At 40.0% G+C, this 16,502-nt stretch overlaps 1 protein-coding gene across 1 annotated transcript in view; it reads left to right on the top strand.

Annotated features, from left to right (window-relative positions):
• The first annotated feature begins 3,278 nt into the window (after positions 1 to 3,278).
• FAM216B (family with sequence similarity 216 member B) overlaps positions 3,279 to 16,502 on the top strand; it is a 148,682-nt gene continuing 135,458 nt past the window's right edge. Inside the window, 1 exon segment of the mRNA XM_067713187.1 lies at positions 3,279 to 3,438. Coding sequence (XP_067569288.1) covers positions 3,279 to 3,438 — 160 coding nt within the window.

Raw genomic sequence — 16,502 nt, forward strand, 5'->3', positions numbered from 1 at the left:
TCACCAACAGATGAATGGATAAAGAAGATGTGGCACATGTATACAATGGAATATTACTCAGCCATAAAAAGAAACGAAATTGAGTTATTTGTAGTGATGAGGTGGATGGACCTAGGGTCTGTCTTACAGAGTGAAGTAAGTCAGAAAGAGAAAAACAAATACTGTATGCTAACACATATATATAATATATATATTGCACACATATATATGGAATCTAAAAATAAACAAACAAAAATGGTCATGAAGAACCTAGGGGCAAGACGGGAATAAAGACGCAGACCTACTAGAGAATGGACTTGAGGATATGGGGAGGGGGAAGGGTAAGCTGTGACAAAGTGAAAGAGTGGCATGGACATATATACACTACCAAACGTAAAATAGATAGATAGTGGGAAGCAGGCGCATAGCACAGGGAGATCAGCTCGGTGCTTTGTGACCACCTAGAGGGGTGGGATAGGGAGGGTGGGAGGGAGACTCAAGAGGGAGGGGATATGGGGATATATGTATAACTGATTCACTTTGTTATAAAGCAGAAATTAACACACCATTGTAAAGCAATTATACTCCAATAAAGATGTTAAAAAATTGCTATTATTATCCTCACTGTATAGATTTGGAAATGAGGCAAGAAAGGTCACCAACTTGGCCAAGGGCACACAGTAAGTGGCAGAGCCCAACTTCAAATCCAGGCAGTTATATTCCATAGGCCACTAGGCAACATGGTATTATACACAATACAATGGGCCAGGTACACACTGTCTTCCATTTTCTATCCACATCCTTTCTAAACACCAGGCAACAGCAGTTACTGAGAGCTCAGTGCAGCCATTACCTTTAGACCGGAGAGGTCAGGCAGGAGTTGGGCTTCACCATCGTTTATTAGGTCCTCTAATCAAGGCCCCCAGTGACCACAGTGGGGGGAGGCTGGATCTGGAATTTGGATTTAGTCACAAGATCCAGCTCTAGTCTAGGCTCTGCCATTTGCTAGTTCTGTGACCCTGAACAAGCCATGTGACCTCTCAGTGTAAAGTTTCCTCATTACTAAGATGAAGATACTAAGGCTGTAAATGATGACTATTATCTTCATGACTATGGAATTGGAGGAGAGAAAGAAAGAGTGAACAGGCACACCCCCACTGCTGGGAGAGGCGCAGAGAGTGGCAGCAACCAGCCAGAGGAAGGCAGCATTCAGACATAGACCCCTGTGAGCACAATACTGAATTAGTAAGCAATGCGGTGGAGTGTGTGAGAAGAAGGTGCACGAGGGGACAGGACACAATGACAATGGGGAAGTTAATCTCCTCTCTCCCTTCCCTGTGTTTGCTGGGGGCAGAGGCCAAGGGCTGAGAGTGAGCTTCTCCTCCTCCCAATACCCCCCTGACCTGGTCGCCATAGGATGGGAGTACAGTTGTCTCTGGGGAGGATGGAGAGCAGTTGGGAGTGGGGAGGGGATGGGAACAGGGACGGGACAGGCCGTGGCAGGTGGGACTGCCAGCGAGCTGACACTCCAAGATCCCAGCTCATGCTCCATCGTTCTATCAGACTTCAGTTGTAAAGCAAGTAATTAAAAGATAAAATTACTAAGAACTTTAAGCCAGTGCTGGCAGAGTCTTAAACCCCTAGGTTGCAGGGCCGCGAAGACCACACTGGTCTTGGGCTCTGCGCAGCCGCACTTGGGTTCTAGACTCTGTAGCAAAGCCAGGTGGGCTTGGCGGAGGAGGTGGGGTTGGTTCTGCCTGGAGGTCTTCTAAAGGCAACGTCAAATCACAAGTGTGAAAACACAAAGGGTCGTTTTATTAGGTTCCCTGCCTCAGATATACAGGCTCAGCCTCCTCCGTCCTCCTTTTAGGGAGACCAAGGATGGTCTTTGTTTGCCTTAGTTTTTGCTGACTACCATCTATTGGGAGGAGGGTTTGGACACTGATGTTCTAGGGCTGAAGTGGTTATACTAAGTGAAAATAAACACTAATAAATCCTGCCTTCCGCACGGGGGTCACATGCTGGCTTTAGGGAGCCATTTACATCCATCTATTTTTTTCTTACCGAGGCTTACAGTGGAGAAGTAACATTATTCACATGTCACAGTTTGACATGCATTTTATTAGACGTAGGACCGCTGTAAAACATCACCCTTCAGCTAGCTTTAACTCCTCTGCTGCCACACAGTTGCCGCTAACTTCACCTTCAGGGAGTGCCTTGTTTAGACAGGGCCACTTTTTTTTTGGGAACTGATTCATTGTTAAAAATGACTCCTCAAAATAAATTGCTATAGAAATGGGTTGCAATATTTCCAGATATAAGAATCAACTTATATCTGACTATAAGATGCAGCCAATGATATATAATAAGAACACAGATATATTGCATCTTGCATAAAACCCCATGGCTGTCTGTAATAGAAGCATTCCTCATATAGTTTAAATTTTATAAACATTGCCTAAGAGTGGGCTTCCCTGGTGGCGCAGTGGTTGAGAATCTGCCTGCCGACGCAGGGGACGCGGGTTCGTGCCCCGGTCCGGGAAGATCCCACATGCCGTGGAGCGGCTGGGTCCGTGAGCCATGGCTGCTGAGCCTGTGCTCCGCAACGGGAGAGGCCACAACAGTGAGATGCCCGCGTACCATAAAAAAAAAAAAAAAAAAAAAAAATTGCCTAAGAGTGCGTTCCTTATGCATTGTATATTTTATCTAAAATTAATGTTGGCTCTGGGACATGTTAAATTCTTAATAAATTATTAGAATTTGAGGAGGTGTCATTTTATTTTATTATTTCCAGGTTTATTGAGATGTTGACATAACATGTAAGCTTAACGTGTACAAGATAATGATTTCACACATGTATATATTGCAAAATTATTACTAGAATTTTTTAAATTAGTATTATTCTTTGGATGATTCAAATTTCTTAAAAATACCCTAGAGAAACCAGAATGGGAAGGACACATATATGTAAAAAGATGTTAACCAAAGAAATATTCTTTACAACTGCAAAATACAGAAAATTACTTAGTTATCTAACATAAGAATGATTACATAAATGATGGTTTCAGAAAAACAGTATAGTCTCAACATTACGAATGGACTTTGCAGTCAGCCAGGACTGAGTTTGAAACACAGCTCTTTGACTTACTAACTCTGTGAGCCAGAGCAAATTAGTTTTTTCACCTAATGTATTAATTAGTTATTGCTAAATTAAAAACTGCCCCCAAGCTCAGTGGCTTAAGACAACAATCATTAATTATCGTAGCTTCCACATGTGCAGGTTGGCTGGGGTTGGCCTGATGGAGGCTGGGCTGGGCACCTCAGCTCCCCGCAGGTCAGTGTGTCTTGTGGATGCCCTGCTCCATGTGTCCTACATCCTTCTCTCTGATCCTAGTGGGATTGACAAGCATGCTCTTCACGTGGTGCTAGAAGAGCCACAAGAAGAAAACGCGAAGAGGCGTAAGACAATGTCACCTCGTTCTACTGGCAAAAGCAAGTCATGTAGACCAAACCTCAAGTCAAGTAGTAAAAAAAATCACACAGTGAAGGTTATGACTCCATGGCAGGAATTCTCAACCTTGGCACTCTTGGCCTTTGGGATCAGATGATCCTTCCTTGTGGGGGGCTGTCCTATGAATCAGTTAATGTTCAGCAGCATCCCTGGCCTCTACACACTAGAAGCCCCTTCAAAATTACAATCAAAATGTCTCCAGACATCAACAAATGTTCCCTAGAGGGCAATATTGGTCCTGGCTGAGAACCATTAGTCTGTAGGGAGAGGTGAAGAGTTAGGTACAGTAATGAGATCTGCTCCTGTGAGGATTATAATATTATTGAACTTATACTGATTTCAGAGCATTAAATTCAACTGCTGCTCACTATTCACAATGGCCAAGACATGGAAACTACCTAAATGTCCACTGACAGATGAATGGATAAAGAAGATGTGTAGATGGAATACTACTTGGCCGTAAAAAAGAATGAAATAATGCCATTTGCACCAACATGGATGGACCTAGAGATCATCATACTAAGTAAAGTAAGAAAGAGAAAGACAAATACCATGTGATATCACTTATATGTGGAATCTAAAATATGACACAAATGAACTTATCTATGAAACAGAAACAGATTCACAGACATATAGAACAGACTTGTGGTTGCCAAGGGGAAGGGGGAAGCAGGGGAGGGTTGGATTGGGAATTTGGGACTAGCGAATGTAAACTATTATATATAGAATGGGTAAACAACAAGGTCCTACTGTATAGCACAGGGAACTATATTCAGTATCTTGTGATAAACCATAATGGAAAAGAATACAAAAAAGAATGTATATATGTATGTAACTGAATCACTTTGCTGTACAGCAGAAATTAACACAACACTGTAAGTCAATTATACTTCAATAAAATAAATTTTTAAAAAAAGAAATAAAAAACAAAATCAAATGATCCATCCACAAGGCCCAACATCCTAGTAGAAGGAATTCCTTATGAGAAAAAATTCAATTGCTGCTATTTTAGTATGTTGAATAAATGCTGTCTTCTATTATGTAGCCATAGCATAATATAATAGCTATATAATATATAATTAAATATAGCCATATAACATAGTCATTATAAAATGTAGCCACTAAAAATTAGATTTTTGAAGGATTTCTAATATCATGGGAAAATGTGCAAATATGTTTTTAAATGAACAAAAAAAAATGTGAAATTATATATAAATTAAGAGAACAAATTTGTAAATAATATAAAGATAAATGGAAATATAAGTAGTTAGAAAAAGAATAGGTAAATATACAATAAACTGTTAAAAGGTGCTTTTCTATTGTGGTGTAATTAGGGGTGACTCTCATTTTCTTTACATTTTTCTGTTTTTTCCCCCAGTACCTCCCAATGAGATCGTATTAATTTTTTAAATTAGAAAATGAGTTTTATAAAGCAAACACACATAGTTTAAAACTTGTTTAAGGTGCTCCAACCTGACTCTTCTCTCCTCCCTAAATATACTGCTAAAACACAAAGGGACCTTTAAAAAATCATTCTATTTACCTTGTTTCTTCAGCAAATGTATTGTTATATGTGGTCAGTAAATATTTGTGGTTGATGATTTCATTTCTTGCAGTAAAAACCACTTCTAAAGGCAAGAATATATCAAATTGGGGGAGGTTTTTCTCAGCTTCGTTATTTTTTTTCAATTGAATTATAATTGACTTCAATTGAAGTATAATATTATATTAATTTCAAGTATACAAAATAAATGACTCAACATTTATATACATTTTGAGATGATCACCACGATAAGTCTAGTTACCATCTGTCACCATTTAAAGTTATTATAAAATTATTATGTTCCCTATTCTTTATATTACATCATCATGACTTATTTATTTTATAAATGGAAGTTTGTGCCTCTTAATCCTCATCACCTATTTCGCCCATCCCCCACTCCCCTCCTGTCTGGCAACCACGAATTTGTTCTATGTATTTATGAAGCTGTTTCTGTTTTGTGTTTGTTTTGTTTTTTAGATTCCACATATAAATGAAATTATATGGCATTTGTCTTTCTTTCTCTGGTTTATTTCATTTAGCATAATACCCTTTAGGTCCATCCATGTTGTTGCAAATGGCAAGATCTCATTGATTTTTATGGCTGAGTAATATTCCATTGCACATATATATACCACATCTTTTTTTTTTTAAGTTTTTTTTGACGTGGACCATTTTTAAAGTCTTTATTGAATTTATTACAATATTTATTCTGTTTTATGTTTTGGTTTTTTGGCCATGAGGCATATGAGGTCCTAGATCCCCGACCAGGGATCAAACCCACACCAACTGCGTTAGAAGGTGAAGTATTATCCACTGGACTACGAGGGAAGTCCACATACTGCATCTTCTTTATCCATTCATCTATTAATGAACACTTCTGTTACTTTCATGTATTGGCTATTGTAAATAATGCTTCAATGAACAAAGGAGTGCATATATCTTTTTGAATTAGTGTTTTTGGTTTTTTTGGGGGGGGTAGTCAGAAGTGGAATTGCTGGATTGTATGGTAGTTCGATTTTTAATTTTTTGACAATCTCCTGTTTTCCTTAGTGGCTGCACCAATTTACATTCCCACCAACAGTTCATGAGGGTTCCCTTTTCTCCATATCCTCACCAACACTCGCTATTTGTTGTCTTTTTGATAATAGCCATTCTGACAGGTGTAAGATGATATCTCATTGTGGTTTTGATATTAAGTTGTATGAGTTCTTTATATATTTTGGATATTAACCCCTTATTGGTTATATGATTCGTAAATATCTTCTCCCATTCAGTATGTTGTCTTTTTATTTTGTTGCTGGTTTCCTTTGCTGTGCAAAACTTTTACGTTTGATTTAATCCTGTTTGTTTATTTTTGCTTTTCTTGCCCTTGCCTGAAGAGACAGATCTGAAAAAGTATCACTAAGACAGATGTCCAAGAGTGTACTGCCTATGTTTTCTTCTAGGAGTTTTACATTCAAGTCTTTAATCCATTTTGAGTTTATTTTTGCATGTGGTATAAGATAATGGTCCAGATCCATTCTTTTGTATGTAGCTGTCCAGTTTCCCAACAGCATTTATTGAAGAGACTGTCTTTTCCCCATTGTATATTCTTGCCTCCTTTGTATAGATTATTTAACCATATGTGTGTGGATTCATTTCTGGGCTCTCTATTCTTTTCCACTGACCTCTGTGTCTGTTTTTGTGTCAGTACCATACTGTTTTGAATACTATAGCTTTGTAGTATAGTTTGAACTCAGGACGCATGATACCTTCAGTTTTGTTCTTCTTGTCTTTAGCTCTGAAGTGAGCATATACATGGGTCCTGGGTTTTTTTTTTTTTTTTCTTTTAATACATTCAGCCACCCTATGTCTCTTGATTGGAACATTTAGTCCATTTACATTTAAAGTATTATTGATCGGTGTGTACTTATTGCCAATTTGTTCATTGTTTTCTGCTTGTTTTTGTAGTTCTTTTCTGTCCTTTCTTCTTCTCTTGCTCTCTTCCTTTGTGATTTGATGACTTTAGTGTTATGTTTGGAGTCCTTTTTCTTTATTTTTCATGTATCTATTATAGGTTTTGGTTTGTGGTTACCATGAGGTTCAAGTGTAGCAATATGTATATAATCATTTATTTTAAGTTGATGGTCACTTAAGTTTGAGTGCACTTCAAAAGCACTATATTTTTACTCACCTCTCCACATTTTACGTATTTGATGTCATATTTTACATCTTTTTATTTTATACTATTTATAGCTAGTATCCCTTGACTAGTTATTGTAGTTGAAATTGATTTTACTATTTTTGTTATTTAACCTTTATAGTAGCTTTGTAAGTGGTTGATCCATTACCTTTACTATATGGTTTATTTTACGAGGGAGATTTTTTCCTTTCATATGTTTTCTTATTTCTAGTTATGATCTTTTCTTTTCCAGTTTAAGAAGTCCATTTAATATTTCTTGTACAGCCTGTTCAGTGGTGATGAACTCCTTTAGCTTTTGCTTTTCTGGGAAACTCTTTATCTCTCCTTCAATTCTGAATGATAACCTTGCTGGGCAGAATAGTTTTGGTTGTAAGATTTTTCCTTTCAGCATTTTAAATATATAATACCACTCCCTTCTGGCTTGAAAGCTTCTGCAGAAAAATCAGCTGACAGCCTTTGGGGGCTCCTTTGTACATAGCTAGTTATTTTTCTCTTGCTGCCTTTAAGATTTTTCTCTTTCTCTTTAACTTTTGACATTTTAATTATAATGTGTGTTGGTGTGAACCTCTTTGGATTTATCTTGTTTAGGTCTCTGTGCTTCCTGGACTTGGATATCTGTTTCCTTTGCTAAGTTAGGGAACTTTTCAGCCATGATTTCTTCAAGTAGACTTTCTGTCCTTTTCTCTCTCTCTCTTCTCCTTCTGGGACCCTATAATGCAAATAGTACTATACTTGATATTGTCCCAGAGATCCCTTAAACTATCCTCATTCTTTAAAAATTCTTTTTTTCTTTTTGCTCTTCTAATTGGGTGATTTCCACTACCCTGACTTCAAGATTGCTGACCTGTTTTTCTGCATCATCTAATCTGCTACTTACTTTATCTAGCATATTTTTCAGTTACTGCATTTTTCACCTCTGATTTATTCTTTTTTTATATTTTCTTTCCCTTTTTTGAAATTCTCACTGTGTTCATTCATTCTTCTCCTGAGTTTGATGAGCATCTTTATGAGCATGACTTTGAACTCTTTATCAGGTAGATTGCTTATCTCCACTTCATCTAGTTCCCCCCCACCCATGGTTATTTTGTTTGGAACATATTCCTCTGTCTTCTTATTTTGCCTAACTCTGTGTGTTTGTTTCTATGTATTAGATATATCAGCTCAGTCTCCCAATCCTGAAGGAGTGGCCTTACGTAGAAGGTTTCCTGTGGGCTCCAGAAGAGCAATCCCCTCTGGTCATCAGAGCCAAGGACTCCAGGGGTGTTCCCTGCATGGGCTGCATACACCCTCCTGTTGTGGAGATGCCACAGTTGGGCATCAGTGGGTGCACCAATAGGTGGGGCTGGCTCCCAGGCTGGCAGGCTGGCTTGGCCACAGTTGCTGCAGGTGCCCTGTTGGGCTTGGCTAGCCTGGGTGTGGCTGGCTGTGGGGCCCAGCTACAACCAGTGCAGGCCCCCCAGAATAGGAGCCACTTTGAAGGAGGTGCCGTAACTGGTTGAGACCTCCCGCCAGGTGTAGTGAGTGGTAGTCACCATGTAGGGGCATCAGCAGGGGCAGGTCTGCAGGGGAAAGCCAGTGCAGGGTGAGCAGTGCTGGCAAGGTAGATGGCAAACGTCAGAAATTGCACTTGCCAGCAGCAGACCAACTAGGTCGAGGGAGAATTTTAAAAAATGGTGCCTGCTAGTGCTTCAGTTCCTGGAGAAAGTTCCAACAGATTCCTGCTCCTCCACACTCATTCTAAAGTTAGCCAATGGATCTCCATCACTGTAGCCCAGGCATTTTTCAAACTGCTGCCCCTGCGCTGGCACTTGGAGTGAATGATTTTGTGCATGAGTCCCTTCAAGAGTGGAGTCTTGGTTTCCCACAGCCCTTTGGCTCTTCCAGACATTGGCCCTGCTGGTTTTCTAAGTAAGATGTTATGGGAGCTTATCTTCCCTGTGCAGGCCCCCTGGAGTGGGGTTGCTAATGTGGGACTCCAACCCCTTGCTCCTTAGGGAGGACCTCCGAGTTTGTAATATCCTCCACTGCTTGGGGTGAGCATCCAGACTAGACTGGATCTCTGCTCCTCCTACCCATCTTGATGTGGTTTTTCCTCTATATCCTTAGCTGTAGAAGAGCTGTTCTGCTAGTCCTCATGTTCTCAGAGAGTTGTTCTATATGTAATTGTGGTTTTGGTGTGTCTGTGGGAGAGGGTATGCAAGGGTCTTCCTACTCTATCTTTTTTTTTTTTTTTTGTGGTATACGGGCCTCTCACTGTTGTGGCCTCTCCCGTTGCGGAGCACAGGCTCCGGACGCACAGGCTCAGCGGCCATGGCTCACGGGCCCAGCCGCTCTGCGACATGTGGGATCCTCCCGGACCGGGGCATGAACCCGTGTCCCCTGCATCGGCAGGTGGACTCTCAACCACTGTGCCACCAGGGAAGCCCCTACTCTGCTATCTTGATCATGCTCCTCTGGGGGAATTTTTTAAATATAAAAATGTTAAGGGGACTTCCCTCATGGTCCAGTGGTTAGGACTTTGTGCTCCCAATGCAGGGGGCCCAGGTTCGATCCCTGGTTGGGGAACTAGATCCCACATGCCACAACTAAAGATCCTGCGTGCCGCAACAAAGACCTGGCACAGCCAAATAAATAAATACATATTTTTTAATGGAAAATATTCTACAAAATACGTGCTGCTAAAACATGTCAGTAATCTAAAAAAATATATTAAGTATTGGAGATTATATAGGGAGGCAGATTTACATACTTAGGCTGGAATTACAAATGGCCACACTTATTCTAGTAGGAAACTAGTCAATTCTTTACAGTGTTCATATGTAACATTTCCATTATAAGTATACCTCTCTTAAGTAAATCATCCAGAGATGTATTTAAAAACTGTTAAATAAAGATGATCAACACAACAACGTAAAGCAATTATACTCCAATAAAGATGTTAAAAAAATAAAAGATGATCAGCAAAGCATTCTGTATTAGAGCCCAAATTGGGAAGCAATGTTCAATGATTCATCATTCATGGGTGTGGAACAGCTCTGTCTGCAACCTTGTATCCATCTTGCATTTAGCAGCAGACCCCTACCACACTAAGTTTACCCAGCCTAGTGGGTCTCCAACTGATACCAACCATGGTTCTTGGCCTTCCTCAATCAATAGAAATTGACTAAAGGCCAGACAAGAAACTCAGGCAAGGCTTTATTGGGGCCCCTGCTGCAGCAGAGGGGAATGAGAACAAACAACAGGTTCTGAGGCTTGCTGGCTCACCGAGGGGGGCAACCTTGCTCCTTATATGCGGTGAGGGTAGGGGTGTGTCCAGGGATCCAACTGGAGGGTGTTTTGCCCACCCTTTAGGTGGTGTTGAGTGCAGGGGTCATGCTCAGTACCCTGCTTTTGCTCCCAACACCCTGTTTTTGCTCCTGGCTCTTCAGAAGTGGCAGTTGAGTTTTGTTGTTTGCTTTGTCTTTAGTCTTTTGTATCTTTTGGTCCAGAATCTTCCCCAACTGCCTGCACACAGTTAATTTTAGTTCCATATAGTTTCTTTGTGTTTTGTAGCTCAAGAAGAGGTGTGTCCAGGTGCAAGCTTTGCAGGACTGCAGCAAAGGGTCCCAGGTCCCAGGCCTGTCTCACCGCCAGCCTCACAATTGAGATGTGAATAGAAATGATGTGAGCAAATTGAGAGTCACACTCATCAAAAGAAAGGAATCGCTTGCTCTCTACTCACCCTGAGCTGGGGTGCAGGTGTGGTGCTCATGAGCAAATAGAGACCATGTGTCTAGGGCAGGGGTCTAGCAGGTGATGGAACAAAATACAAGAGACCTGGGTCCCTGGATGATGTTATAAACAGAGGCACTTTCATGTCCCATACTCCTTATTTTGTGAGAGAAAATTCAATCTATTTTGCAATACTGAATTTGGGGTCTTTTGTAACAGTAGCTTAGTGGGAATCATAAAAAAAATATAAATTGGGACCAGAAATAGTATCCTGCAGGGGTAAAAAAAAAAGTACACTATATCACTTTCACAATTGTGTGATCTTTTAACAATTGTGTTAAAATGGATCCTTCAACAATTGTGGGATGGGCAGCAAGGAAACAGATATTGCAGGCTGAAAGGCTGATGACCTTTGTCAAACCGTGGCAAAACGTTGGTAAAACTGGTTCCTATGATAACTCTGAAGACAGGTTACGTGCTTACTAGGCCTGCAGCTCTGGGGTAAACAGTGAGACAAAACCAGAATGTTGGTTTCTATTGGCTGCTTCTTGCTGCTTTTAGTAGAGAGCGATGAAGTTTGGCAAGCTTTATCAGTTTGCCAGTCGAGATAGAAGGAAATACAGCCCGGATAGGGATGTCCCCTGTGCTTGGGGCTGCCGTCTGAATTGACCAGCAGTCTTGTAATTTAGGCCTCATGGAGCTGGAAATTTGAACAGTTTCAGCACCGTAAACAGAAAGAGATGAACTGTGTCTCAGAGCCTTTCTCCAGGGCCTGTTGTTAATGCGACCAGAGGAGCCAATCCAATGGCAAATGTAGAATTAAGCGTATTGTTGTCTCACCCACGCCTGTTATTTTAAATGGCCTCAAAGTTGTTACCGAACTGGAGAGAAACTGACCCAAGTTTAGAGATGAGTAAACAGATGTGTTCATGTACTTAAGATTGATGCAGACGAGATTGTTGGCTAACCTTACATGTTCATGGAAATGACCAGTAGTAAACAGTCTAGAAAACTGCTAAGAACTTTGAAAGAATTATGTGATCAAAGAAACCACAAACCTGGCCTGCAAAAGCTGTAATTTTCTGGTCCCTAGAGCAACCCCCAGGAGAGTTGTGTATCCCCAAGTAAGGCATGCTCCTCCACACTCACTTTAGTTGTGGCCGCAGCATTTAACGGACAAGCAGAGTCTCTGAGAGGTCAGTGGACAAAAGGACTGTCTCCCAGAGAAGAGAGCTAGTGTCTGTAGATGAAGAAATTTTCTTCCTTGGAGATGTGTCACAGTTCCTGCCCAGTAAGATTTCATCATTCTTAAGAACCATAACGATTTTTTTCTCCCATTCACCCTTTTCCCCCCAAAATTTTTTTATTGCAGCTATCCTGTTTGACTCCACTGTTGAACACTAAGTATGGGGAAGGTGCCAGAAAACATGCCCATTAGTTAAAAAATTTCCCAGATCTGGGTACCTCCAGCCCTGATGGAGAAGACTTGATGTCACCCAGAAATCTTGAACTCTGAGTTGGATGTAGTAATTGGATGGTTTTTGAGGCAGTCCCCTTGGTGAAGGAGTGAGTATGTTCTATATGTGGTTAGCAGGGCACAGATGAGTGATTGGGGGACCTAAGTTTGAGGCTGGCAATTGTTCCCAGTATCCATTTTCTCCTTACGTTTAGTAACAAGCTCTTCCATGCTGGGGTTTTGCAAGACACATGGCTGGGCAATGGGGCGCTAACCTTTCCCAGCTTCCCTCATATAAGTAAGTATAGCCGTGGGGTTGAACTTTGGCAAATGGCAAGTGGGCAGAAAAGAATTAAGCCACTACCTAGGTACATCCTTAAAAGAGGAAGCTGCTTGTCTTCCATCGCCACTGTATCTCTTTCCCTTTAGCTGCAACATTATGTGGTGCTGTTGGACTTGCTTTAGTTATGTGGACCAGAGCAATGCTCTGAGGATGTGGGCACAGACCTGGGTCCCTGGGCAACCACAGGTGCAGAGCTACCTAAGCCCCCCTGGGAACCCTGCCCACCTCTGTGACGATCCATGTGAAACAAGAAAGCTTGTATCCTGATGGGACCACTGTAGTTTGGGATCTCTTTGTAATAATAGTTTCAATCTACCCTAAAAACTCAGGGTACAAAAGGAACCCCAAACCAAGATATGCATTACGATCTCACATTTTTAAAACAAATTTATGTAGGCATAGAAGAAATCTGAAAAGCTAAGTATCAAAACATTTATTTCTGGATAGTGATAGTATGAATAACTATATTTTCTTCTTCGTGATTTTCCACTTTGCATAAATATTACTTCTATAATTAAACAGGCACCAATATTGGCTATTTTTTTTAAAGATAAAAGACCACAATCACACGTTTCTTTCCCTCCCTCCTAACTACTCATATTTTCTCCAATGGCCACAGCTTTTTCAAAGCTGGAAGCACTAGACCAAAAAAAAAAAAAAAAAAAAAAAGCCCCGATTGGAAGCTCTAAGTGCTTTTTCTTATTTTTTAATGCCATAAGACCTGTTCAACGCTTGGTTGACATCTATCAGAAGACTTCAGATTTCATGGAAAAACTAGAAGAATAATCACCAGCTGATTGCCGCAGCTAAAAAATGGCCCTCAGACAGCTGCTAAAGCACTAACAGAGTGGGCAGTGACAGGGAAGACAAACGGCCTCCTGAAAACTTGCCTACGTTTTCTCTCTCTCCAGAAGCTGATTTGGCAAACATGTTTCTCATGCTTTACACATGGTTGCTATGATTGTTCTTGAAAAGCATTTTCACGATCTGCTCAAAATCCTCTTTCTCTCTTCGTCCATCCAACCATCCAACAGATATAACTATTCCAGGTTAAAAAATCTCTTTACCCCATCCCCTTCCTTGTGTCTTTACTGTCATGATTCTAGTGTAGGTATCTCTCACTGATGACTGCAACAGCAACTAGCCTCCCTGCCTCGTGTCTTTCCTCTTTTTTTTTTATTTTATTTATTTTTAAAATTTTTTTTATTTTATTCATTTATTTATTTATTTTTAATTTTTTTTATCTTTCCTCTTTTTAGTGCAGATGCTACACCGCAATCAGAGCTGTCCTTTTAAAAGACATATCTGATTCCATCACTGCTGAACTTAATGGTTTGTATTGCTTTTAAGGTCAAGTCTAATGACTCACAGGTCCTTCATGATCCAAGCTGTGCTTACATCTCCAGTCTCCACCCCAGATATGATTCCCCACCCCCTCTGCCCCAGCAAACACACCCTAACTAATACTCAATGATTATGATTTATAATTATATGTTATTTATATATCTTCATATATAATTATATGTATTATAGTAATATAGTATGTATATTAATATGTTATAATGTTCATATATGAGCATTATATATATTATATAGAGGAGTAACATATATAATACTATATAACATATATAGGAGTATTAGGTATAAATATAAAATCCGAGTATTTGATTTTGTTTCATAACTGTTCTGAAATCCTCATGCTCTTTATTTCTTTTATTTTTCTTCCATCCTAAATCCAGAGCCTTGGAACACAACAGGGATTCAATGTTTCTGACTAACCAAGGGTTTGGTATCTTTTCATTTCTTTATACAAAAATAACCCTGAATATTTGTTCTTCCTCAGAGTATTTCATCCAGTGAATGTTTTTATTGTCTCTGATTACCACCCGAAACCCAGAGATGTTCTCGCCCAGGAACAGCCCCACTCTATGACTACGATAATAGAACTGCTATCATTTATTGAAGCACTAGGGTCAGGTATTGTGCTAGGTACCGTCCCAGGAACTCAGTACGTCTTATCACTATACAGTAGTCCCCCCGATCCACAGTGTCGGTTACTCACAGTCAACCGAGGTCCAAAAATACTAAATGGGAAATTCCAGAAATGAACTATTCGTAAGTTCTGAATTGCCGCCATTTTAAGTAGCATGATGAAATCTCACTTCATCCCACTCCGGACGTGACTCATCCCTCTTCCAGCGTGTCCTGCCCTTTAGTCACTTAGGAGCGACATTGGTTCCCAGACTGTGTTGGTATCGTAGTGCTTGTTTTTGAGTACCCCTTATTTTACTTAACAATGGTCCCGAAGCAAAAAAAATAGTAATGCTGACAATTTGTATGTGCCAAAGAGAAGCCATAAAGTGCTTCCTTTAAGTGAAAAGGTGAAGGTTCTCGACTTAATAAGGAAAGAAAAAAAATTGTATGCTGAGGTTACTAAGATCTATGGTAAGAGTGTATCTTCTATCTGTGAAATTGTGAAGAAGGAAAAAGAAATTTGTGCTAGCTTTGCTGTTGCATCTCAAACAGCAAAAGATATAGCCACAGTGCATGGTAAGTGCTTAGTTAAGACGGGAAAGACATTAAATTTATACAACAAGGTATTTTGAGAGAGAGACCACATTCACATAACCTTTATTACAGCCTATTGTTACAATTATTCTATTTTGTTATTATTATGGTTAATCCTTACTGTGCCTAATTTATAAATTAAACCTCATCATAGGTATGTATATGTAGTTAAAAAAAACCCCATAGTATATACAGGGTTTAGAACTGTCTGTCGTTTCAAGCATCCACTAGGGGGCTTAGAATGTATCACCCATGGAAAAGGGGGGACTAATGCAATCCACCCTTCCCATATATATTCCTGGAGAGCCAGGGAAACAACATGGTTCTTGTTTCTAAATGAAGAAAAGAAAAATCCTAAAGTTTTCAGTGATTTGCTTGAACTCACTTAGTTGGGAAGAGATGGTAACAGAGAACTACCCAATGCACAAGAGCTTTGCCTGGTAAAACCTACCACACTTCACACCCTCCCTCATCTGCTCAGTAATCAATAGCTTTGGAGAACTACCCCACTGACATTCACCACACTTGACTCCAAGTTCTGTAACGATCCCACCAGACTTTATTTCCTTCTTTTTTTTAAAGATAAAATAATTGCAACATAGGGACATTAAATAACTTTAAAGCCACAAAACCACCAGGTTGCAAGAATTCCAAGGTCCTATAATTTAAAGGGCTGTACAGGCATACCTGGATGATGTTGCAGGTTGAGTTCCAAACCACTGCAATAGCGTGAATATTGCAATAAAGTGAGTCACATGAATTTTTTGGTTCCCAGTACATATATAAAAGTTATATCTACACTATGTTCCAGTCTATTAAGGGTACAATAGCATTATGTTTATACAAATAATGCACAGACTTTAATGTAAAAAATGCTTTATTGGTAAAAAATGCTAACTATCATCGGAGACTTCAGCGAGTCGTCATCGTTTTGCAATAGGAAAGTTAAAGATTGCTCATCACAGATCACCATAACAAGAATAATAATAAAGAAAAAGGTTGAAATACTGTGGGAATTACCAAAATGTGACACAGAGACATGAAGTGAGCAAATACCCTCGGAAAAATGACACCGATAGACTTGCTCCGTGCAGGGTTGCCACAAATCTTCAATTTGTAAAAAACGCAGTATCTGTGAAGCACAATAAAGCAACGTGCAATACAACAAAGCATGCCTGTATTGTCCTTAAACCTTCACCATCCCACTGT

Source organism: Pseudorca crassidens, chromosome 18, assembly GCF_039906515.1.
Source record: "Pseudorca crassidens isolate mPseCra1 chromosome 18, mPseCra1.hap1, whole genome shotgun sequence".
In the NCBI taxonomy this organism is placed as follows: domain Eukaryota; kingdom Metazoa; phylum Chordata; class Mammalia; order Artiodactyla; family Delphinidae; genus Pseudorca; species Pseudorca crassidens.